The 25,525-nt window shown below is 42.5% G+C and overlaps 1 protein-coding gene across 1 annotated transcript; it reads right to left on the minus strand.

Moving 5' to 3' along the window:
• On the minus strand, nt 1–25,525 carry LOC114868650 (alpha-2-macroglobulin-like). The gene is made up of 35 exons (XM_029172438.2): nt 25,415–25,525; nt 25,120–25,300; nt 24,873–25,029; nt 24,669–24,721; nt 24,205–24,225; nt 23,875–24,046; nt 23,679–23,763; nt 23,445–23,589; nt 23,198–23,315; nt 22,987–23,096; nt 22,738–22,905; nt 6,891–7,118; nt 6,555–6,618; nt 6,156–6,301; nt 5,881–6,030; nt 5,521–5,670; nt 5,331–5,424; nt 5,075–5,219; nt 4,684–4,909; nt 4,231–4,357; nt 3,962–4,083; nt 3,792–3,843; nt 3,412–3,495; nt 3,136–3,312; nt 2,747–2,822; nt 2,382–2,538; nt 2,220–2,294; nt 1,963–2,125; nt 1,690–1,877; nt 1,395–1,607; nt 954–1,078; nt 776–866; nt 639–707; nt 454–559; nt 1–312 (listed from the first exon to the last, which is right to left on the minus strand). The coding sequence occupies exons 1-35, from the start codon at nt 25,498–25,500 to the stop codon at nt 266–268; spliced, it is 4,371 nt and encodes a 1,456-aa protein (XP_029028271.1). The 5' UTR covers nt 25,501–25,525; the 3' UTR covers nt 1–265.

Here is a 25,525-nt window from a genome sequence, read left to right on the forward strand (position 1 = left end):
TACACACACACACTCACATTTTATTTACTTAAAATTAATTTAAGGCAAGTGATGCAGAAATCATTTGTTTACAAACAGACCAAGAAGGCAAACATTTGAATAATACAGTCACTTTTTAAGAAACTGGAATCAGTTTGACCTGAACAGTGAACACACTACATTTTATCCCGCTCAGTCTAATTAATGAAAAATTACACATTCTCAGTCTATTCAAAGACATGCATCTTTTGAGTAATTCTAGAAAATTTCCTTGTAAATTTTCATGTTATTGTAGAGCACATGTGTAGATGTATCCTGTCTCTGCTTGGTCACCTGAGAGAAAAAGAAAATCAATGGGTCAGAACAAGTTTTGATTCTGTATTTACCATTGTTTTTAGTGACACTGGTTCTCATCCTTATTAAAAAGGAGTCACGTGTTGAGGGCGGCGTAGGATTGGTGAGTGTCTTTTTTACTTGGCTGGTAGTAGTCGTAGATCTTGACCGCAGCCGGCTTCAGGTTCTGGACTTTGATCTCCTGAACAAGGTCCAGTTGGTGGTTGTGTGGTGTTTCCTTTACTAACTGTTGGTTTAATCCATAACAACATTAGTCACAGATCAAGGAAACAATTTGTCTTGATCCTGCTGTAAATTGCTCTCACCTCTGAAAAATACACCAGAACGTGATCTTCCTCTTGTTCAACACGATCCACAAAGTCTGCACGTTTGAGCTGTGAGGAGATTACAGTCAGTCGGGTTATAGTGAAATTAATCCAAAACTCTCCTACTAAGACCTTACGCTCTTCAGAGACTCTGGCTCTGGGACAAACCCAGAGAGCATCTTGATATCCAGGATCACCATGTTGGTGCTTTTCAACTTTCCTCTGTATCTGTAATCACATAAAGCGTGTTGGTGTTCTGTGAGGTTCCAGCACAGAACCAGTAGAATCAAGCATCTTTCCGCTCACAATACTTACACTACTTTCAGCTTCAGACTGAGTTTGGGTCTGTGAGCTTTGATGGTGCAGTTGACCTCTGGTGTGACCTCCACACTGAAGGTGGTGACATCAGTGGGAGTGGGGATGTTGTACTGAAGAGAAATCTGGAAAACAGGTACAATTTATTCATAATAAAACAATAAATACTAAACTATTATGTTACAGTTCAGCATTAAATTATCACTTGTTAAATCCACTGTATCATAAGCAATTTGTACCAATATTCAGTCTACTTCACACAGCTGACTGACAAGTATTTGAAAGAAAGATGTACACTGTACCATTGATTCTTAAATATGAAAATGTAGAAAGATATGATGGGAGAAGACTCAGAAGCTAATTTCAAGTGACCCTTTACTTCATATTCTTCCTGTACATGTTTAATACTATTCTGTAAATGCAAAATATGTGTTTACCAACCTGTACTGATGCACACGCACTCCCCTTGACCTCCAGGCTGTATCTGTATGCGATAGGCTGCAGCGTCTTCTCCTGGTACAGCAGCTTGTTGTTCTGGTTCACATCAAATGTCAGCTGGCCACTGGGAGACTGGACCGTCACTGTGCTGGAACCTGTTGGACTGAACACCAGAGTGGAGTAGAGAGCCAGAGCCTGGAGAGCCACCACTGTGTCCTACAACACAAAGCACAAGCACTATGTGACCATCTACAGTTTGGTCACAGATAGAATGTGACAATATGACACAGATGAGTACCTGGGTGGAGGAGAAGCCTCCATACTGGTTCTGCTGCCCCGTCAGCCACCTAACGATACTGGAGCAGTAGCCCAGGTCCTCAGCTGTAGGTGAGGCACTGAGTTTGGCCAGTAACACATAGGAGCTGATCTCCACAGACAGAGAGGCTGAAGTTTCCTCTGAGCTTTGAGACCAGTAGAGGAAACCTCCTTGAACCAGACACAAACCAACACATACAGTAAAACATGCTTTTACAGTATTGAAGTCAGACTCATGTTCTTTAGGACGACTCACCTTCTTTGGATGCGACTTTGTCCAGGTGCTGCAGAAGGAAAGAACGAGTCTCCGTGTCTCCTGCCAGAGTGAAGACGTAGGCCAGCAGAGCTGTAGTGTAGGTGTTACTGAGGTCACTGATGGACTCTTTGAGGCAGGACAGGCTCTTTGTTATCACCTGACTCTGGAACAGATTCAATGCCAATACATTAACAGCTATGCTTCTGCTTGAGTTACAACATTATGCAGTTCTATCTGAACTGTGAAGATAAACAAACATCAGGTGATGTGTTCATCTCCAAGAAGGCAGCAGTGATGTAAGCACTGAGAGTCACTTCATCAGACACTCCACCCTGTAGAGAGGAAGCATTCAGACATCAATGGACCTGCATCACACTGTAACTACATTATAAGACCAAGATCAGCATCTTTCACTTCACCTTCATTCTGTTGTTAAAAAGACATCCAGACTGTTCAAAGCAGCCGTTTTTCTTTTGTTTTTTAATCAACCATGTCTTTGACTGTTCAATCGTTTTTGGGTCAATGTAGATGAAGGACTGAGCTTTAGAAAAACACCTCATCACAAACGCTGTGAGCCTGAGGAAAAAGTAAACCAAAAAGAAGTAAAAAACTGTTTTACTGTAAAGTGAAGTGAAATCACACCGTGCTATCAATAAAATGAATTTAAATAATACATTATTGTTTGTAAGTCATGACATTAGTGTCTTCCTGGTACAGTAATTATAACTAAGGTTGCACATGTTCACCATTATATTTTTTGGATGACCGTCAGTCATTTTCTCACCAAGTGTTTCCTGGTCCTGATCCAAATGTGCTATAAGCACCGTTGGTGTCCTTATAGTTCAGCTGCCTCTGGTAGCCTAACAGCACAACAACAACAAATGTTTAACAGGGGCTTCAACAAAAAAAAACATCATCATAGGCCTACAGGAGTTAATATGATGGCACATTGATAGGGGAGAGATGTAAATGTACTGTAATACGGCAGTGAGAGAGAATATAGAATCCACCCCCCCAAACCTCTATTCACCAGTCTGTCACACTGACAGGATTTACAGCTGACTGATGTCATCTTTAAGGAATCATCTATGGAAATCTGAGAATGCTCAGCATTGTCAGCCCAATTCAGTTCAGTTCAACTAATTTATACAGCACCAAGTCACAACAACTGACCACTGGTGAGGAAGTTTGTTGCCTTCTTGTTGATGTCTGGGCTCAGCTGCTGTGTGTTCTTCAGGTACTGGAGGATGTAGATGTTGGGAGCTAGAAGAGCCATGTTCTGCTCCCCACATCCATACGGCATCCGCAGGAGTCCCTCCAGGTTCTGCAGGGCTCGGCCCAGGATGTCGCCTGGAACACAACATTGACTAATGAAAACATTTAACTTGGAGCACAGATAATCTGAGAGGCTGTTTTTGTTAAAAGTATTCTTCAGTTGTGTCAGTTTACCCAGGACAGACACTGAAGCCCGAGCAGATCCATCAATGACATTCTCAGGCAGATGTAGTTCTACTTCCTCTGTGAAAGCCTCTCCTGGGTACAAACATCACAGAAAACCTTACGCAGTGAAACGTGTAATATGATTAAAAAAAGTATTCATACAGTAGCTCACAGATTATCAGTGGAGCATTGAGTAGGTGAGAGTATGAACATTACATTTTTCCAATCTTATCCACGCACCCAATAAATGAAAAACTAAAAAATAAATCTAAAAATCTTAATAAAATCTAAAGGCCTCTTCCTAGAAGACTATAACCATCATACATTATTTGATTTTTGTCCCATTTAATGCATTTTACTTTTGGTTTTGTTTGTCAAATGATCCTGACCTTTAGGACAGAGCAGCCAGTTGTAGTTCTTTGACATCTCAGTTCCTTCAGCCTGAAATGAAGGAAAGGGAAAAATAATGCAGACACTGTGACATAGCCGTCAGTAATAAACATTTATATTCTTATTATTAAAATACATGTGATATAATGGGTGAACGTTAGGCACAAACCTTAACAATCAGAGATTTGGTGACCACATCGATACGACCTCTGTCTGGAACGCTCACTATCTCATTGTTACATGTAGCATGAGACGCTACAGCCTCAGCGCTGACAGACACATTCACTTTTCCTGAAAAAAGATTCTTTTTAGAAACATTGCAAAACATTAATCAGATTTAGATTGACGATTTCACAGAGATAAAAATTGGGGACATGGGGACTGCACTTTTTACATCTGTAACATTTTAAATCGTCAGGTTTAATGGTTGACTTTTACCTAGACTGGACGGGTCCATGGTCCAGCTGAGGGTTTTACGCTCGCTGCCACACAGACAGGACGTGTACTGGTCACCAGAGAGAGGAGTGAGGGTGTAATGTGGAGACGGGGCAGGAGTCACAGTGACCTGTCCAAAAAAGGACAGATGTGGTTGAGTGTTTGGAATTTTTCTGGACTAACATTTCTTAAATTACTGTATTTTCATAGGAACAGTAAATAGTTTTGAATACACTGTGCTTCACATATCAACCAGTAAATCAAAGTCATTAGAGTCACACTAAGCGGTCTGCAGTGATTGTACTGACATAAAATTCCAAGAATCAAAACATCATTGATTTACAGAACATGAATTCAAGTTTCCTAACGTTTTGCCAAAGCATGAATTGTTGCATTACAGTACTTTATGATCACATTCATGTGCTGAGAGTCCCAGTTGTTAGAAATCCTGATTACCATGATGCAGCTGCTGAGGTAGTTGAAGACAGTCGCCTTCAGCTCAAAGTTCTCCCCCCGGATGATGGAGTAGGGCAGAGTGAGCTCCAGGAAGAAGGGCTGGAAGACCTTGATCTGTTTACGAGGAGCCAAACCAAAACCCTGAGGGGACAAACAGAAAGCCTCCGTCTCCCAGGTGGTGATGGTGTCTGGGACCGTGAGGGACACATCCTTCTGTCCAGACTCTCTGCACCAGAAAACACACAGAGAGAAGAATTCTGTTCGGTGGGAAAACAAACTTCCATAACCCAGATGTGCAAACTACAATAGACAAAATCCTACAATCTTTGTTAAAACTTTGCCCCCAATTTCTGAAAGTGAAAAATCTCTTTGTACAGGAACAGAAGCTCACCCAACTTCCACCAGGTCCCATATCCACGTCTCAGGGAATAAAGTCCGGATTGTTACAATTGGTTGACGCGCATTGACACCAAAACGTCCAAAACTATTTACATACCAATTACCAGTATCTAGATCTCCTGCTGACACCCCCGTTCCTGCAATAAATCAATGTTTAATTAGGGAGAATATCAATCACAAACAGGACACAAATAAGATAAATAAATAAAAGTTAGGAAATGTTTTATATAAGATCCAAAAATAGTCACCATAAAACATTTTATTGTAGAATTGTGTTCCTTTGAATGTGACACATGAAGGCATTTGAATAAACAGGTTTGTTGCCAACTTCAGTCCAACATTCTATGAACAACAATAAATAAACATCACTGGGGAGACAACATTATGTGAATATCCAAAAAGTTCAATTTTATATATTGCCCATCATGAAAAACATACCTTAAACACTGTAAAAGCATCGTTTATGTCCAGATTATGTTGAGGACGGGCCAAAATAGTTCTCCTCATTCTGACAGACAGACACTCAGTAGGATCCTCAACCCCATATGGAAAAGATGAAGCTTTTTTGACAGGCAGCAAATCAAATATCTGGAATGAAGGAAAAAAATATGGTTATAAAGATATAAACTTTAAATCCTTTGGTTTGTGGATTTAAGACTCGTTTATTTTTATTTTGAGCAATAGAAAGGATATGATTCATATTGTATTTAGAATTATAGAATAGAAAAACGTTAACAAAATGACAAAAATGACTAAAACATAAGGATACTTTTATCTGAGTTTGTCTCCATCTTTCACCTTATCTGCATCCAGATTCTTCCCTGGCTCCTGAATGAGGACACTCTGGTCAACAGCACTGACGCCACACAGCGAATCAGGTGAGGCCGTCACCTTCAGGGTGGTCTCCTCTCCTGGGACAGCTGAGGACGGAGAGAACTCCAACGACACCTGACACAGCAAACACACAGTGTAGTGTAGTTTATTAGTTTAGAGTGTATTTTAGTTTGAAGCTCCACTTTTTCTGGTCTGCTTTGTCTACAGAAAGAACAATCTATTTATTTTGTTTTACTGACCTTGTTCCTGAAGCATTTCTCTGTGGAGAAGTCTGTACTGTTGGCGATGACTGTCCTACTGGGGAGGACAGCGTAAGCTACAACCTGTACATCTGGTGCCATGTCTGGAGACACCTTTAGCTTAAAGGACACCTCACCCTCATTCACTGAAACATTAACAAGAAAAATGAGACAAAAAACAACAGTTATCGTATGAATGACCTGCTGTTTTAATGGCCATCATTTACAGATTATAGTACCATACATCCATTATCCCAGAGCCACCAGTGTTAGTTAGTGAAAAGCCTCCAGGTCCTTCTTGCTGTGAGTAGAGAGTGATACTACTGCACCACCCAAACAATTTTTACTGTTGTACTGTATAAATATTAATTTTTATTTGCTGATTAAGTTTTTGCCAACCTGGTTTGTTTTGCATTTTTATTTCTTTCAGTCCTTGCATGATGATGGCTCCTCTGGATAAGACCTGGAATTAATTAGAGAAAATACAAAGAAACGTTGTACTGGGTTCATTGTATTACTGTGAAACCTTTGCAGGGAGGATTATTCATAAACTAAAGGGATCGTGTAATGTAGGTGTGAAGCGAAACTAGTGTAATCTGATTAATTAATATGTGTTTTTTTGTAATTATAAAACACCTGAAACATCCTGTAAACTGTATTTGGTCTATAATAAGTGAACATAGTCACTTCTTAAATGCTGCCATTTACCAAAAGCAAATTATGACCATCTCTCACCAGATACATCACGTCCACGTTGCCCTTGGTCTCTCCAACCAGAGTGTACTGGATGAAGACGTCCTCCTCTGTGTCACAGGGCAGTGGTTTATCTTTGTTCTTTACCTCCAGGGAGCTGACTGTTTTAGTGTCAGGAGACTCCTGCCGTGCTAGAGACAACCTGTGATTTCCATCTTCATAGTAAACGGTCCTGTACATGGGGTATTTCCTTGTAGCTTTGTTGCTAACCTGTAAATGTATGTGGAAATTAAGAATTGTATGACGTAAAAAAAAAAAATAACGGCAAAGCAGGTTGAGTAACAGAGCTATTAAGGTTCTGAATAAGGTTGGAAACATGACATATATATATATATATATATATATATATATGTGTTTGTGTGTGTGTGTGTGTGTGGGTGTGTGTGTGTGTGTGTGTGTGGTGTGTGGGGTGGGAGAAGATTTTTTTTTTATACATATATATTCCTTTCTTTTTTTATTTTCTCTTTCTCTTCTTTATCTCCTTTCCCCCTCTCTCTTTCTCTCTCTCTCTCTTTCTCTCTTCCCCTCTCTTCTCTCTATCTTCTCTCTCTCTCTCTCTCTCTCTTTCCCTCTCTTTTCTCTCTCCTCTCTCTCTTTTCTCTCTCTCTTTTCTCTTTTCTCTCTCCTCTCCTCTCTCTCTCTCTCTCTCTCTCTCTCTCTCTCTCTCTCTCTCTCTCTCTCTCTCTCTCTCTCTCTCTCTCTCTCTCTCTCTCTCTCTCTCTCCCCCCCTCTCTCTCTCTCTCTCTCTCTCTCTCTCTCTCTCTCTCTCTCTCTCTCTCTCTCTCTCTCTCTCTCTCTCTCTCTCTCTCTCTCTCTCTCTCTCTTCTCTCTCTCTCTGCTATAATATTATCTCTATATTATCCTTGTCCTGGCAAAATTTTGCCTTGTGCTTTTCTTATCCCAACACACTCGTCATTGCTGGTTAGGTGCAATACTGAACATTCTTACACAACCCACTACTCTCTTGTGCCCTGACGTACATCAAGTCTAAACATCTGATGCTCCATTTGAACTGACTAATAATTTCTGATATATGTTTGTCTTTTACACCCGGACTCTGGCTCCATCCTATCTGACTCCCCACCAGACCCAAGGCTGTTAAAGCAAATGCATCTTGTCTTGGAAGCTCGGTGTTCCTTCCTTTGAATAACAAGACATGACGATGCAGAAGTGAGAAAGCAAACATTCTCACTCACAGCGAGATAAGGTGGCGCAAACAATTCCATTGCTGCAGAGAGACATTCCACCAGAGCCAGAGAAAGGGGTTAAAAGGCAGAAGCAACTTGAGGATCGTGGGCTCTTTGCATCACACCTTCGTGGTGTGTGCACTGATCTCCCCAGCTGGTTTTTGGTTTGTTGATGTGCACGATCAACATCCATGCTTTTTATTTGCTTTCCCCATTATTTTTATTTTCTTTATTATTTCAATAAATCGCACAAAAGGACAACTCTCTCATCTACTTCTTTATGGAAAATTTCCACCACAGAAATTGGCGTCTACGAACAGGATCCGCTGCAGGTCGTCTGGACGGTGTGACCAGGGACGATAGTCCTGAGGACTAGGGTCGCTCAGCCTCCAAACCTCTACAGACATTCAGAGCTGGGAGGACTGCTCACCCGTCTGGATCGCCTCTGACGAGATCCACGAACTCAGATTCAAACTCAAATCCTAATTTGGCTCGGCTCGGTGAGAGAGATTCCTTTTAATTTGGGAAAAAACATAAAAGAAAACATAACTAGGACTAGAGATAATAATATTTCTAAAACGACTATGTGGCTGAAAAACATCTAAAATATAATAATTAGGACCAAACAATTTTTTTTTAATTAAAAAATTTAATATTCGGGTAAAATGAATTAGGTCAAAGTCTGCCCTGGTGGTCGAGACGGTGGTTGCTAAGGGTTGGCTCGTGGGACCGAGCTTGTTTTGTCTGTACTGAGGATACAGACCAGTGTGCAGATCTGAGCGCAGTCCAAAGGGTGTGGACAAGGAAATAAAAGACGGCTTCTGAAATACGGAGCGCGTTTGCAGGGGGAAGTGGTTTTGAGATACGAGGGACCCGGGTCTTAGAGGGGCCTGACGGTGAGGGACCACTTCCGAGAACCCTGTCGCTGATCTGAGCGGTTCCCTTTCTACGGAGACGTCCGTGGAAGAGAAATTTCGAAAAAAGGTTCCGGCCGGAACACATAAAAATCTAAGGCAGGAAACCGCCGGGACTCTGAAAGATGGGTTCGGGGCGATCTAAGTCTCCACCACCAGACTGCAGCATTACAAAAGTAAAAGTAATTAAAAGTAAAAAGTAAATATGGTTATTAGTGCGTTTCATGTTTCCATGAGTGGGAAACTGGTTATGGGTTCAAAAGGAGAATCGCTTTGTGTAAGGACATATGCACCTTAAAAGAAAAATTAGAGACAAAAGAAAATACTTGAAAAAGCAAAACTATCAAAACTAAAGCCCTAAAAGAAACAAAAGATGAAAGTAACGGAAAGAAAGGAGATAACAACTCTGGGGAAGAATTGTTTGCACTCTGCCACACACACACACCACACACACACACCACACACACACATATCATGTCAAGAGCAAATGCTCCCATTGTTTCTGCTCTCTATTCTAATGCAGAACTGAGCGCGATGAGGGTAAATCCGGATCTAGACTCCTTTCCCACCATCAGCAGAAGAACCGAAGGAGAAGAAGCGCCTGACCAACAACCAGAACAGGGTGGAAGCTCTGACACCACAGCAGCTGGAGGACACAGACCACAGCATGGACGCCTCAGCGACTCCCACAACGTCTGCAGCCATCACGTTCTGGGCTCATCAGATGAACCAGCTACTACAAGCGTGTGTGTCTGACACAGACACCTGCTTATGACAATCAGCAAAGGAAAACAAGGACAGAGCAACAGCAGAGAAGACGTGCTCTGACACAGACACTGGTTGAAACAACAGGAGAGGCTTCAGACGTGATCGGCCCAAAAGAGCTGCATCTGAGGATCCAGGAAAGGTCTGTCATCGAGGAACAACTGTCCCATTGAAAGGCTTCACCCACTGGCGCTCACATCAGACTGATGGTTGGGGAAGGAGGAAGGTGACGGTTCCTTTTCACGTGACGTACAAGACGGTACCGCAAACACACACATTCATACACGCAATGAAGAAACACGCTTACAGCTGATACACGCTCAAATTCATGTTCATGCTTATCTGCTCGCAATGAAGAATCGCTTTTTGCTCAAAAAAAAATCCCACAGAGTGATTTTAAAAATATGACAAACAGCTAAACGACAACTGCTGCATGACTTTACAGTCTGATGGGTTTAAACTATTTTAACTTGCAACAAATTCAGTAATAAAATCCTCCATGTTTCTAAAAATACTTGTGCACAATATAGGTTTGTCTGGCCAGACTGTAGAAAAACAAAACAGACTGTAGAAAAAACAAAAAACAGACTATAGGAAGACTGAAACCGACTGAAACAGACTATTAATGACTATTAAAGGGAAGACGACTATTAGAGAGAAGTAATAATAATTACTGTACGTACCAGACTATTAAAGAAAAACCTATTCTTTCACTGTCTTGTGCCACATCTGACAGCAAGACACCGTAACATTCATTTTTGCTTTCAAACTTATGCCCAGTTTAAATTTTTAGGAAGAGATCTTGTGTAGTTTAGGTATTTGATTGATTTTCACTCCAGACGGAGTGCAGGTTACGTCTACAGACATTCTAAATAATCCCTCTTTTGTTGCTGTTAACTTCAGCTCAGCTGTGCTCTTATCATTGGCTGCTGAGGGGGGGCTGTAACTGAGGCCCTCACACAGGCTGCATCACAGCTTGTTTATGATTTCACACACACACACAAACTGACCTCAACTTCCCTCTTTTGGGATGAACACAGGTCTGCGCTTGCGATTTTTTTTTACTAACGAACAAAAAAGATTTTTGATGTTTATTCTACAGTTCCACACGTCCCTCTGTGAAAACATGATGGAGACAGATGCAGGACGTGGGTCCTTTCGTGAACAGATGTCAACGGGGTGGAGACTGGTGAACGACTTCTGACCCCATGTGACGTATTCACCTACTTTGCATACTTTAAAAAAAAAAAAAAAAAAAAAAAAACTTTCTTTTTTATTCTGCCTGTCATGTGCAGCAAACAGTGAACTGGGAACCTCCACATTCTAATGACACACTACATGTTTTATTTTCATTTCAGAGGACGCTCTGACCCAACACTCAGCCTTACAGGAAGCCCTGCTTCCCTGTGGCTCACACACAGACATGATGTAGGTTTGATCAGAGGATGTGAACCAGTGGTCATCGCACCTAAATCTGACCACAGACCATGTAAACAACATCACCCTCTGGAAGAAGCCATAGATGGCGTTACTGCAGACACCACTAAGCTACTGAATCATTGGATGCTACAGGCCACAAAGAGAGCCTGTCTAAATTACAGTTTGTTCAGACAAAGGTTATTTTCTGGGTCATTGTAATTACAGCTGATGGCAAATCCATCTCACCCAACAGAGTTGAAGCAATTTGAGACCTGCCTAAACCGTGCACGTAAAAACAGCTGATGTCTTTTCTAGGTCTTTGTTCTTATTGTAAGACCTTCAGTCCTAACTTTACTGTCTTTGAGGCCCCACTCAGGGTTCTGATGCAGACATCTTCATCGTCCACTTCTTGTCTCACGTGGACGTCTGAGGCTGAACAACGTTCACTGACCTCATGCTTGCTCTTCAGTTGGCTCCTACTTTGGGTCTTCCTGATCTGACCCTACGTGACCTTTCACTCAAACAGTGGATGAGAAATCAGGTTGTACGACTTCTGTTCTTTTGTCTTCATACTGTGTCTTTGATTCCTTTGGAATAGATCACATCTTTCTACAGCCCGATGGCTTAGATGCAACACCACCTTACTCAACATGCTGAACGTTACTATCAAGAGGTCGTCTTGAAGTCTAGTGCTTTGCTAAGACACTACTGTTGGGGGACCTCATGTGTATAAACGGTTATTGACAGAATCAGTATCAAGGATCCACATGCATTCTCCTCAGACAAAGGGAATTCTGCGGCCTGCATGTAAACTCCTCATCCTGATAGTAGTGAGTGAGAACAAAGAGATTTCAAATCTCGGCGCCAAAACCAGGCGCCAGGCTGGGGAACCACACCTGGCTCCCCGCTGTGAAGGCCGAACCCCCGTGGATACAAGCGACAGTCGGCGGAGAAACTTGGACATCAGCCGGAAGAACTTGGACGTCAGCCACCCTGATTGGACCAAACAATAGGACGGGCGTGACCAAAAACACGGTTATAAAAGTCGCCGTGACCGAAGACTCGGCCCTTGTTCTCTCCCTCGTCCCTTGTTCTCTTCGATCTCCCTTGTTCTCTCCCTTCTTCTCTTCGACCCTCTCGCTGCCCCACCTGGAGCTTCCCTCTGCCCCCGGCACGCCTGGAACCTCCACCGCAGCCAGCAGCTGAACTGACGGGGACGTCGTCACAGAGAACGGGCCTGATCACCCATCTACTTCCAGCCATACGGCAGGAAACCGCCAGCTTAACCGCCTCTCTCGCCGCCGCATCAGCTGATCACGACGCGATCACCGCGACGCACACCTGGACCGGACCGGACCGCAACAGCGCAAGCACGCACGCACGCACGCAACGCCGGAGCTTCTCACCAGGATTGAGCAGTAAGGCAGAGGCATTCTTAAGTCTGAGCAGAGTAGAACTCTTAGGGTATCAGTAATTGTTTTATTGTTGTGTTTCTTTTCCTGCACACACGATCTGACCGCTGTGTATTTCCGCGATCACGTGACTGTAACGCTGTTACAGATCTACGTGAATCTAAGAGGTGCACATTGAAGTGTTGTAACCTGTGATTTCGCTAGCTTAAGTGCTTTAGTGTGTTACTGTGCAGTGCTCTGTTTCGGCTGCGACCACGCCAAGCGCACGTTTCAACCACTGCACGCTTCCGCGATCACGTGACTATATCGCAGAATATAGCCCCACGTGTTTGTGTGACCACGAGCCTTATCCACGCTAGTCCCACTTCACACTCCTTTACACGCTTCTTTCCCTGTGAGCGCCAGACACGCGCGCTCCATTCAAAGGGCTCACCGGCACACGCGCGCAGCTGTGCCACCTCACCACGCCCCTAAAGGGGGGCGCTCTCCTCCTCCTCCTCTTCTCTCTTTCTCTCTCTCTCTCTCACCCTCACACACATACACACACACACACACACACACACACACACACACACACAACCCTCTTATCTCAGGTAACGCGCATACACATACAGAACGCTAGACGAACACACCATAAGATTAAGTTGTGATTTGCTGAGTTATTCAAGATAGTGTTGACACTAGAGTTAATATTAACTGTTTAATAAAGCGTTCATAATTTAATTGGTCGTTGTCTGTGATTATTTGTACATGGTTTTGCAGCACTGGTGAATTGAGTCGGCTATGGTACGGAGTTCATCCTTCAACCAACTTAAATACAAATGAGACTGTATTGGCTATTCCAAATCGGTTATTGGTCCCTGGAAACAGGGTGGTGCCCCGTAAATTAAGTAATTATTAATTCAATTAATAATTATTAAATCAATAATAGTAAGTGTTTCACTTGCCAAACTATAGACATTTGTCATATAGTTATATATATTTAAGCTAATAACCAAGATTTGTGAATCTAAATTATAAACATAATTGGTATCTCCAATCAGGAGCTATAAATCCAATTATTATAATTTGTGCTCCTCGCATATCCCCAACATAATTGGTGCCCCGTGTGAGGCCGACAAAGATTATTCACCGTGCTGTAAATCTGTACAAATAATCTACTGGTGGATGCAAGAATCCATAACTGTGTGTGGCAGAAACCAAGGTGCCCTTTGCTTTAACACTAGTTACTGAGAACTGCAGTAGGAAGAGTGGGCCTAGAAGCTTAGCTTCCACTTAGCATTAAGAGGCCAAGTGTAGCTTTAGCACAGGCTGCCAAACCACCAGTGGTACTAGTGTTAGCCTAGCTACTAGCTTAGCTATTAGCTCAGGGTTAGCTGCCATCAGTGTTACCAAGCTGTGCTTTGTTAGCTTAGCGTTAGCTTAGCAACGAGCTACCACATGTCAGCTAGTGGGTGTGCGTGTTAGCATGCTACCATTAGCATAGCAACCCCAGAGATTGAGAATAAGTTGTGCCAAGCCGTCACTGAAACCAAAGTGAGTAGGCTTAGTATCTTTTCAGTTAGCAACGGGAGCCAAGGTTGGTTTTCAGCAAGAAAAACCCAGACAAGCCTCCACCGCTAACACATAATAAACATTCAAGTAAGCCACAGGTTGAAGTGTCACCTGTGCACCACTGTTTTAGCTGTAGTTGTAAATCACATTGCTCCTCAGAACCAGAATGGGCAACGTGAATCTTTGGAGATCTGGTGCTGAACGTTCCCCCAAGCAGGGAAACTTAGACTTTCAAGGAGTTGTTGCAAAGATCTTAGATGTGTCAGTAACAGAATTAGAAGAACTCAATAGTTATACTATTGATGAATGTGAAGCTGAGTTGCAGAGGTATTTATCTTACATGACCAAGCCCTCAACGGAAACTCACCTGGCCCAAGAGGTAATGGGTGAGTTGGCTCTACTCTGCCACCGCAAGGTGCAGCTGAAGGCTGCAGAGTACGAAAAGAAGCTCTTCCTTGTGTGCAGTGGCTACAAAGCTGAGCAGGAGACTGTTTCCCACCTTAAGCAAAGTCTCTGGGTAACGAAACAAGAGCTGGAGCAGCTCCGGGAAGATAAGGAGAGATTGCAGCAGGACCATGACGCCCTACAATCTAGTCTCCTAGTGGCCCATCAAGAGGTTGAGAAAGCCAGGAGGAAGAGCCAGAGTGATCAGGTAGACACGGCAGCCAGTCCAAGGAGACCAGAGCTGACCAAGTCAGGCGTAGATGGTGAGAGTAGGCTAGCTCCCAGGAAGGCTGAGCAGCCCCTGCCTCTTGACAGCCAAACAAACCGATCACATGCAAAGCTGCAGATGCCCAAAGCAGGCGCAGTGGCTCTCGCCCAGAGGCTAGAGACCCCCCAGCCACCTCCTTACGAGCACCAGCTCAGTACAGCTACTTGTGTTACCAGTGAGATAGCCAAAGGCAAAGGTTTTCAGACCACTACAGTGGCTGAGTACAGGGACACTAGCACTCCAGTGCACAGGAAAGCATCCAGAGCAAACTTGTTTTACTCCCCCTCATGCACTGAGGACAGGAATGCCCCCACTCTGAGGAGGGAAAACTCACCTGAGAACCAGAGTGACAGTGGTAGGTTGAGCCCCCTGTTGGAGAAAGCACCTCGTCTCAAACGCAGGAAGCAGCGTCGGGTTCACCCACGTTACAGCGACCAGTGGGACGACACAGGCTCAAGTGACTCTGATAGTGCTTATCCTTCCCCAAACTTAGGTTTGCGCCTACGCCAGCTTGAATCCCTAGCCAAGGACATTGAGTGCTTTGACCCCAAGAGCCATGATTCTACCATAGACGACTACTTGCAGGAAGTCGATCGTTGCTTATTGGACCTCCCTCATGCAACAGCTCGCGAGAAACTAAAGCTAATCTGGAAGACTACACCCAGGAGTGTCCATGTCTTCATGGAAACACTCAAGCCTGCCATTCGGGATCAATACTCTTCACTCTGTCGAGCTTTAAGAGAAGAATATGCCCCATATTCTGATCCGGCAGCAACTATCTTTGAAGCGTTCAATATCTTACACAAAAGAAATGAACCTCCCAAAGAATATTACAGGCGCCTCAGAAAGACCTACTTCCAAGGACGGAATACACCAGGTCTAGATGAAGACAGTACATTCCAGTCCTTATTCCTGCATAATCTCCATGACAGCATCCAATTTGATGTCGCCATGCACTGTAAGACAGGCAGGCGCACAATGCAGGGAGTTGTGAGATATGCCCAGCTGGTATGGGAAACGCGTGTACGCCCCATTAGGAGACCTGTAGTGGACGCCAGAGTTTTTAGCATCCAGACCCAGCAAAAGTCTGACTTGACACTTGAAGGCCACGAAATGCCTCATGCTAAGAGAAGCAGACGAGGGCAAAGGAGGACTCAAAACCGCAGGTCACGTCGCCAGCAGGTTGACACAGCCAACCGGGAAGATGAGCCTCTTCAACGCTGTAATTCAAGGCCAAAACAACCTCGTTCCCACCCACGAGGGGGAAGAGGTCGGTTCAGACAGAACTTGAACCATAGGTACAGGGACCACAGTCCAGTTCACCTGTCACGGGAAGACTCAGAGCTGGACATTGTAAGTCTGGTACGGAGATGCGTGGAGGAAGCCTTAAAAGAACTTGACAGGCCTAACAGTTCGGCTGCTCCTTCAGACCTCTCAACAGAAGCCAGACACTGACTCCCCACTAGTGGATTAGACCAGGCGTCTTTCCCTATTACACTAGGTATGAAAGACATAGGTGGCCTAGACCAGGCACCAAGCCTGCGTCAAACACATCCACATACCAAAAGGGGGGAGCAGTCCCAGCTCCCAAAGGCGAGGGTAGACTAGTCCATGCCACAACGTGATATGTATAAAGAGAACTAGTCCGCATCCATTGTAGGTCCCAAAAATCTTATCAGCAACCTGGTAGGAATAGCTGGATCTCTGGATGAGCCTAAACAATGTGTAAGCCACACATAGTTCATTCTTCTCCTAAATGATTTTGCAGCCTCCTGAGACCCTCCAGGACAATCAGAGAAGATAATTCAGGTACAGGTAGCTAGGTAGGCTAATGAAATCTCATCTGCAAGTTAGCTCCTCGGTCAGAGTCAGTAGCAACTTATTGAGTTTCTGTTGAAGCCTTTTAAAGGAAAGCCTTGTGTCCACTACCACCACGGTTATGCATCCCTTTCAGGTACCACAACCCTGGCAGTACCAATTGTGGTTAGATTAATCTAGAAGCAGGTCCATGTCTTTATAGATCTCATGCAACGAGAGAATGTACACACTGTAGTCCACACCAGACACAAACATGTACACTTCATAAAGACACCAACCTGGCAACGACTTGCCAGCTAACAACTCTTTCACGAGTTGACCAGCAAACTCTAACCACACCTCTCTTCACTCATCTATCCCTCTCTTTTCTTGTGTTTTCTTTCACCTAAGAAATACATAGGAAATGATATGGTTTAGGATTGTAGACAGACATGCTCTTGCCTCTGCTCAGACATGCTATTGCCTCTGCTCAGACATGCCTTTGCCTCTGCTCAGACATGCCTCTAAAATGCTCAGATTTGCCTCCGACTCTAGCAAACAAGGACTGTTTGGAACACATGGCCCCTTCAACGTCTTGTCCCGAAGCGATGGCTGGCATGCCATCATTCAGAACAAAAAGGGGGGATGTTGGGGGACCTCATGTGTATAAACGGTTATTGACAGAATCAGTATCAAGGATCCACATGCATTCTCCTCAGACAAAGGGAATTCTGCGGCCTGCATGTAAACTCCTCATCCTGATAGTAGTGAGTGAGAACAAAGAGATTTCAAATCTCGGCGCCAAAACCAGGCGCCAGGCTGGGGAACCACACCTGGCTCCCCGCTGTGAAGGCCGAACCCCCGTGGATACAAGCGACAGTCGGCGGAGAAACTTGGACATCAGCCGGAAGAACTTGGACGTCAGCCACCCTGATTGGACCAAACAATAGGACGGGCGTGACCAAAAACACGGTTATAAAAGTCGCCGTGACCGAAGACTCGGCCCTTGTTCTCTCCCTCGTCCCTTGTTCTCTTCGATCTCCCTTGTTCTCTCCCTTCTTCTCTTCGACCCTCTCGCTGCCCCACCTGGAGCTTCCCTCTGCCCCCGGCACGCCTGGAACCTCCACCGCAGCCAGCAGCTGAACTAACGGGGACGTCGTCACAGAGAACGGGCCTGATCACCCATCTACTTCCAGCCACACGGCAGGAAAACCGCCAGCTTAACCGCCTTACCCGCCGCCGCATCAGCTGATCACGACGCGATCACCGCGACGCACACCTGGACCGGACCGGACCGCAACAGCGCAAGCACGCACGCACGCACGCAACGCCGGATCTTCTCACCAGGATTGAGCAGTAAGGCAGAGGCATTCTTAAGTCTGAGCAGAGTAGAACTCTTAGGGTATCAGTAATTGTTTTATTGTTGTGTTGTTTCTTTTCCTGCACACACGATCTGATCACTGTGTATTTCCGCGATCACGTGACTGTAACGCTGTTGCAGATCTACGTGAATCTAAGAGGTGCACATTGAAGTGTTGTAACCTGTGATTTCGCTAGCTTAAGTGCTTTAGTGTGTTACTGTGCAGTGCTCTGTTTCGGCAGCGACCACGCCAAGCGCACGTTTCAACCACTGCACGCTTCCGCGATCACGTGACTATATCGCAGAATATAGCCCCACGTGTTTGTGTGACCACAAGCCTTATCCACGCTAGTCCCACTTCACACTCCTTTACACGCTTCTTTCCCTGTGAGCGCCAGACACGCGCGCTCCATTCAAAGGGCTCACCGGCACACGCGCGCAGCTGTGCCACCTCACCACGCCCTAAAGGGGGGCGCTCTCCTCCTCCTCCTCTTCTCTCTTTCTCTCTCTCTCTCTCACCCTCACACACATACACACACACACACACACACACACACACACACACACAACCCTCTTATCTCAGGTAACGCGCATACACATACAGAACGCTAGACGAACACACCATAAGATTAAGTTGTGATTTGCTGAGTTATTCAAGATAGTGTTGACACTAGAGTTAATATTAACTGTTTAATAAAGCGTTCATAATTTAATTGGTCGTTGTCTGTGATTATTTGTACATGGTTTTGCAGCACTGGTGAATTGAGTCGGCTATGGTACGGAGTTCATCCTTCAACCAACTTAAATACAAATGAGACTGTATTGGCTATTCCAAATCGGTTATTGGTCCCTGGAAACAGGGTGGTGCCCCGTAAATTAAGTAATTATTAATTCAATTAATAATTATTAAATCAATAATAGTAAGTGTTTCACTTGCCAAACTATAGACATTTGTCATATAGTTATATATATTTAAGCTAATAACCAAGATTTGTGAATCTAAATTATAAACATAATTGGTATCTCCAATCAGGAGCTATAAATCCAATTATTATAATTTGTGCTCCTCGCATATCCCCAACACTACTCTGCTCAGGCTGCAGAGTTGATTGCGTTGACTGAAGCTAGTAAACTAGCAGAAGGAGAGTCTGTTACCATCTACAGACTCCACAGATGCTTGTGACACTTTGGTTCTCTGTGGAAGCATAGGAAGCTTTTGAAGTCTGATTGCAAACCTATCTTACATCATGATAAGGTTCTGCTTTGCTGGACGCTGTCCTGCTGCCTACAGCTAATGCTGTTTGTAACTGTCCCACTCACAACATCAGTGACAACTTTGTTTCTGCCGACATGCAGCTGCAGACGCTGCTGCGAAGGTCGCTGCCCAACAACCCCTCCCTCTCCTGATCCTCGTTTCCTCTCCTCATCCTTGTTCCCTCTCTCCAACTCTCTCTATCCTTTCCTTCCTTTCTTCCTCTCTCCCTGTGCTTTAAACATTTTCTACCTCGCAGGAACGCAGACTCTGGCTGACGAATGGTTCCACCTGTAGCCATGGAGTCTGGTTTGGGCCTGATGACACGCCGTGCCGCCCAAACACCTTTTCCCCATAATTCAGATTTCCCAACAGGTGAAAGCAGGCGACAGGACCATTACACCATCCAACCAGGGCACTGGGTGATCGTTAAGGAGTTCAGGAGGAAGCACTGGGACTCCAAACGGTGGCGAGGCCACTTCCAGGTCCTTCTGACGACCCACACGGCTGTAAAGATCGCAGAGAGAGCGACTTGGATCCACTCCACTGCAAGAAGGTCCCGGATCCAACAGACGACCCTCCATCTACATCTACACCACACAAGAAAACCACCACTGATGAAAAGAATTGAGAAGAACGACCCTCGCTGTGCTCACACACGCACTGAGGCGAGGCTGCGTTGACCGTTCAGCTAAAGGTGTGAGCCAAGCGCCGCCTAAAGCTGCGCCGGTGAATCACACTATCAGACCATACATCTACACACACGCTCCTGAGAAAACACACACACGAGCAGCCTTGAGTTGCCGACGCTGGACGACGTGTAGACTCTTCACATCACGGGAGTGACAGTGACTCAGACGACATTGGGAGGAAACCTGGCGGTGATAACGAATCCCAAGTGTCTCTGTGATCAGCTGATCACAACCTGAAGAACCCCAACGAACAATCAATACTTCAACACACAGGTTGGAAACAATCTAACGCTACTGTTCAACAGGACGAAGCAGATTGTTACAAGACATCAATTGTAACCTCGTTGCGTTAGACATTTTATGTTACTCTGATTATTGCCTTGATCATATGATGTTTTCATGTAACTTTGCACACTACTTTTGAATGAGAAAATTTCACATAATTCACAACACTGAGTTTAAATATCCTAAAGTTGACTTGGTGTTTAATTTGCTCACAATCACTTTATTCACTGCTACAATTAGTTTTATCCTTCATCTACAGATGAAAGACAACACAAGCGGAAAAACGCATCATCATTCTGGTTAAATCCCTGAATCTCGTATTCGCTCTAGGCCCAAATGTACAATTAAAGATCCGAAAGCATGAAATCTATCTGAAGATTATATGATACAGAACCCCACCGGAAACCTATGGCTATCATACATTAATTGTCTTTATTACATTACAATTGAATGGCCGTAGACACGTTGTTAGCAGAGGAAAGAGACGTTTGTGTTATGTTTGGAGAGGCATGTTGTACTTACATCCTGAATAACACTGATTCTAATGGTATTGTGGCGAAGGCGCTCCACGACCTTCAGAATCTCAGCTAACTCCGGTATAGGTTCTTTCCCTTGGAAATTGGCTAGACGAAATGTCTGGAAAATGGAAATCTGTCCTCATGTCCACAGCTGTTTCCTTTATAATTGAGATGGCTGTGATTCTCTTGTTTGGTTCTTGCGTTATCCCACTGGTTAAAGGTCTCATCATGCGTGCGACCTCAGCAACACTCTCGTATCAAATGACACAATGAACTATGTTCAAAAACCCCAACTCTAATTCACGTAATGACTTTGACGATGGCTATCTGATCACAAAATATAATCTGGTACAAATATGATTATGGACTTATTTTCTTCACATGCTCATACAGAGGTTATTCTTGTTTAACTACCCACCAAAACAGCTCCCAACCTTTTATCCCTAAGTTACTTGCATTTTTATGTGAAGGTGTATTTTTGAATTTTGACTTAATACACTTACTGTTTCATTTGTAAGGGTTGTTACTACAAAATGCAATGTTTGAAAAAATTTATTATTTTAGTGTTTGATTAATGTGTAATCAAAAGGGGGGAATGTAATGGAAAAATTTTGCCTTGTGCTGTTTCTTATCCAACACACTCGTCATGTGCTGGTTAGGTGCAATACTGAACATTCTTACACAAACAAATAATCTCTTGTGCCCTGACGTACATCAAGTCTAAACATCTGATGCTCCATTTGACTGACTAATAATTTCTGATATATGTTTGTCTTTTACACCCGGACTCTGGCTCCATCCTATCTGACTCCCCACCAGACCCAAGGCTGTTAAAGCAAATGCATCTTGTCTTGGAAGCTCGGTGTTCCTTCCTTTGAATAACAAGACATGACGATGCAGAAGTGAGAAAGCAAACATTCTCACTCACAGCGAGATAAGGTGGCGCAAACAATTCCATTGCTGCAGAGAGACATTCCACCAGAGCCAGAGAAAGGGGTTAAAAGGCAGAAGCAACTTGAGGATCGTGGGCTCTTTGCATCACACCTTCGTGGTGTGTGCACTGATCTCCCCAGCTGGTTTTTGGTTTGTTGATGTGCACGATCAACATCCATGCTTTTTATTTGCTTTCCCCATTATTTTTATTTTCTTTATTATTTCAATAAATCGCACAAAAGGACAACTCTCTCATCTACTTCTTTATGGAAAATTTCCACCACAATATATATATAAAAATATATTTTTAAATTATAAATAATATAAATATAAAAATATAATTATAAATAAATTAATGTGTGTGTGTGTGTGTGTGTGGGGTGAGAAGTGAGTTTTTTTTAATATATACATATATATTAATTTATTTATAATTATATTTTTATATTTATATTATTTATAATTTAAAAATATATATTTATATATATATATATATTTATATATTAAAATATATTATATATATATTATAATATATATATATATATATATATATATATATATATATATATCTGTGTGTGTGTGTATATATATATAAATTATTCTGTATAATACTATATAAAAAAATAAAACTATTTGAGTTGAATAAAACTTTTTGAGTTGTGGTGTTCTACAGATTTTTCTAGGCCAACCTCATAAATAGGTAATAACATTTGTGTCCAGATTATTTTAGAACGAAGAACAAAGATTGTGTAAGATTATGTAACTACATTGTTGCATAAAAAAATTAATTTGTAAATATATAATAATACATTTTTCTTTTCTTTTTCTTTCTGTTTTTGTTTCTTTTTTCTTTTTTTTTCTCGAATCAATATTTATTTTATTTTCACATTCACCTGTTTTAGCTTCAAGAAAAAAATGAAACAACAAGCAGATATTTCTGAAGCTTAAAGGCTTTTACCTATAAAAGCGTTTTCTACTGATAATGTATAATTAATGACATTATGTAGCTTTATTGATTTCTACAGTACTTACGTGGAGGGCGATGTCCCTGTTGTAGTTTGTCATGTTTAACGAGAATGAGGCGACACCTTCACTGTCAGCAGTCAGAGTTTGTAGCAGGTGTAATGGCCAACTTTCCCCCTCAAACAGGTACAGTGTCATGCCAGCAATGGGTTTGGTATTATGATACGAAGCTTTAACCTATTGACAGCAGAGTTTTAATAGTAAGAAATTAGAATAATTCAGTTGGACTTTGTATTTTCTTAAATATGCTAAACCTACTTTTCCCTCCACGTTTAATCCTTGTTGATAAATCTTGGGCGTATCAATAAAAGAAAATCTACCAGCAACATATGATAAAGTTATTTTCTTCTCTTTTAGGTGTGAAAAACCTGCAGGAGAAGTTTCAACATGTTGCAAACATAAGTCTGGTATATTGACTAAATAAACATTAATTACACAAACTGCTTTTAGTTAAATAAACTAAACCTGCCTGTTCCCTCCTCTTCCACGCTGGCACGGACATCCAGGACGTCTTCAAGCACCTTGTGGTCAACTTTTGTAAAAGTTGACATCTTTAATGTAAAGGTAGCGCAGCCTGTCTTTTCCGTCTAGTACAAAACATCAAATAATAAGTTGAAATATTTCATGGTTACATTAAAATTATAAACGTTTAAGGCTAGAGAAATTAAAAATGTGTGACTTATTGCTACATCAGATATAAGGACACTACATTTTACCTGCTTTGTTTCTTTGTAGCAGGGAGCGATTACCTCGCCGTCTGGATGTTCGGGAGAAAATACATGAGTACCAACAATATAGGTGTATATCGGTCGACAGACCTCCAGTTGAACGTTTCCTGGCACAGACTGCCCATACGTGTACCTGATTAGATGGAAAAAAAAGTCAGCAACTCATCTGACAGAATCTAATGTCATTAACTGAAAGTTTATAAAGAAAATACTATAACTTACTTTGCACATACTTCAACTTTGATTTCTTCCTGTGCAATACTTATTTCATTGGATGCAACTATTTTTACGTCAAACTTAGGCAGCACTGAAGAAGCAAAACAGTTATTTGTATTGTTGTCTTATGAAGAAAAATCTTTATCTTATATTAACGTAAAATTTCATTATAAGTTACACTTGGAGATCTAACATATCTCACCATATTTCCCAACTTTGAAGTAGTGATACACTTTAATTCCTAGTTCATCAATGGACACTGTGATCATGTAGGTTCCTTCACAAGCTTCAGAAATCAGGGAGTGAGAAAGTTGCAAGATTTTACCGTTGGATGTTTTTTTCAGCCATTGTCCAATCTGGTTATTTTTTGGGTCCTGTGGAATTACATCAATTGGAAGAACCGTGAAAGGAGTCTGACGTTACATCACTATATATACTACATATTACTGTATGTTTTTTGAATGACTTTTTAAGTTGATTGAGTGTTTAGGAGACAATGTAAAAAAAAGAAAAAAAATGTATATTTTCTTACCTTCATTTCAATGACATTGTACTGTAAAAAAAAAGGACAAGCTGATTTACATCATCAGTGTCTATTTATTTGGTTGCACATGTATATTTAGTGAAAAGATCATGAGGGCGATAATCAGTGAGAGACAATCAACATCCATCACAGTCTGAACTCATCAGTTTTTTTTTATCACAGAGACTACACTTAAATAGTTGTAAACTATTTAGTTCTGTCACTTTAAGTTTTAGTTTTACCAACATGTTTCAAAATGTTGTTTATGTATGAACCACAAATATTTACCTCAGCTTTGCTCAATAAGGTTCAGGTGCTACTGACCCTGACTCAGGTTGGTCTGTGACATAACTCACACGTCATTCACTTTTAACCATTATTGTGCAAATTCAAGTTTCTTTAAGCCTAATTCCATCACCAATACTATCTATTAACCATGAAATGGTCAACTAGTGAACTAGTGAGACACTCACCAACTGGTTGGCAGGTCTAAACTTTGTGTCCAGAGTGACAACTCTGAACTTCACTGAAAGAAATGACATATAAATTAACTTTTGATGAGAACTTATGTTTTCCAGCGCATGACTTCATTCATCATTACTGTATGTGTGCTGCCACTTGCTACGTATGTAGAAACAATAGCAACATGTGTTTATTCATGATATACCAGTAGTTACCTGTTTGTCCAGGCAGGTAGAGTGGTTTGTCTGTTTGGATGAAAGTCATTGCTTCATAGACTTTGATCATAACTTTTCTGACATGTTTAGAGTAATATGTGTTGCCTTCTACTTCCACCTCAAGATTCACCACCTTTCGATTTTCAGCTAAAGGAACCTGTGAAAATGTGAAAGAAAACGTTCACGCCATTATACTCTACATTACAGACAAAATAAGACAAAAAAGGAACATTATAAATCAGAAAACCTTAAACTGAGTGCAGATGTGAAACTCCTCACTGGACGTTGGCTTGAGAAGGGTTCTTCTCTCTTCTCCAGAAACTAACGTGATGGTCATGACCAGAGTCTCATTGGGCTTCAGGAGACTCGCACACAATTTAGTTTCAGCTCCAGCTTCAAGAACGGCTGGAATGGCAACTATATACTGGCTACAGACAGAAACATGCACACATACTGTAGTTATGTAGTAACATGATGTACAACCCATCTAAAAACATAACGTGTGACATTTCTGCTATTACAGAAGGTACATGTGAACCTACGGTTCTCCCAACGCTTGATCCACACAAATCCAGCTCAGAAAAACACACAGTGTCCATGTCCACATCTGCACCTGAGGGCGACCCATGACTGACCGTGACTACTACTGTTGG

This window comes from Betta splendens, chromosome 13, assembly GCF_900634795.4.
Source record: "Betta splendens chromosome 13, fBetSpl5.4, whole genome shotgun sequence".
Classification (NCBI taxonomy): Eukaryota; Metazoa; Chordata; class Actinopteri; order Anabantiformes; family Osphronemidae; genus Betta; species Betta splendens.

Coding starts and splice junctions, on each gene's coding strand:
- LOC114868650 (XM_029172438.2), bottom strand. CDS start 25,500: ATGGGTCGCCCTCAGGTGCAGATGTGGACATGGACACTGTGTGTTTTT. Junction 24,722..24,872: donor CTACCTGCCTGGACAAACAG/GTAACTACTGGT, acceptor CATTTCTTTCAG/TGAAGTTCAGAGTTGTCACT. Junction 3,496..3,791: donor CTGGCTGCTCTGTCCTAAAG/GTCAGGATCATT, acceptor GTTTGTACCCAG/GAGAGGCTTTCACAGAGGAA.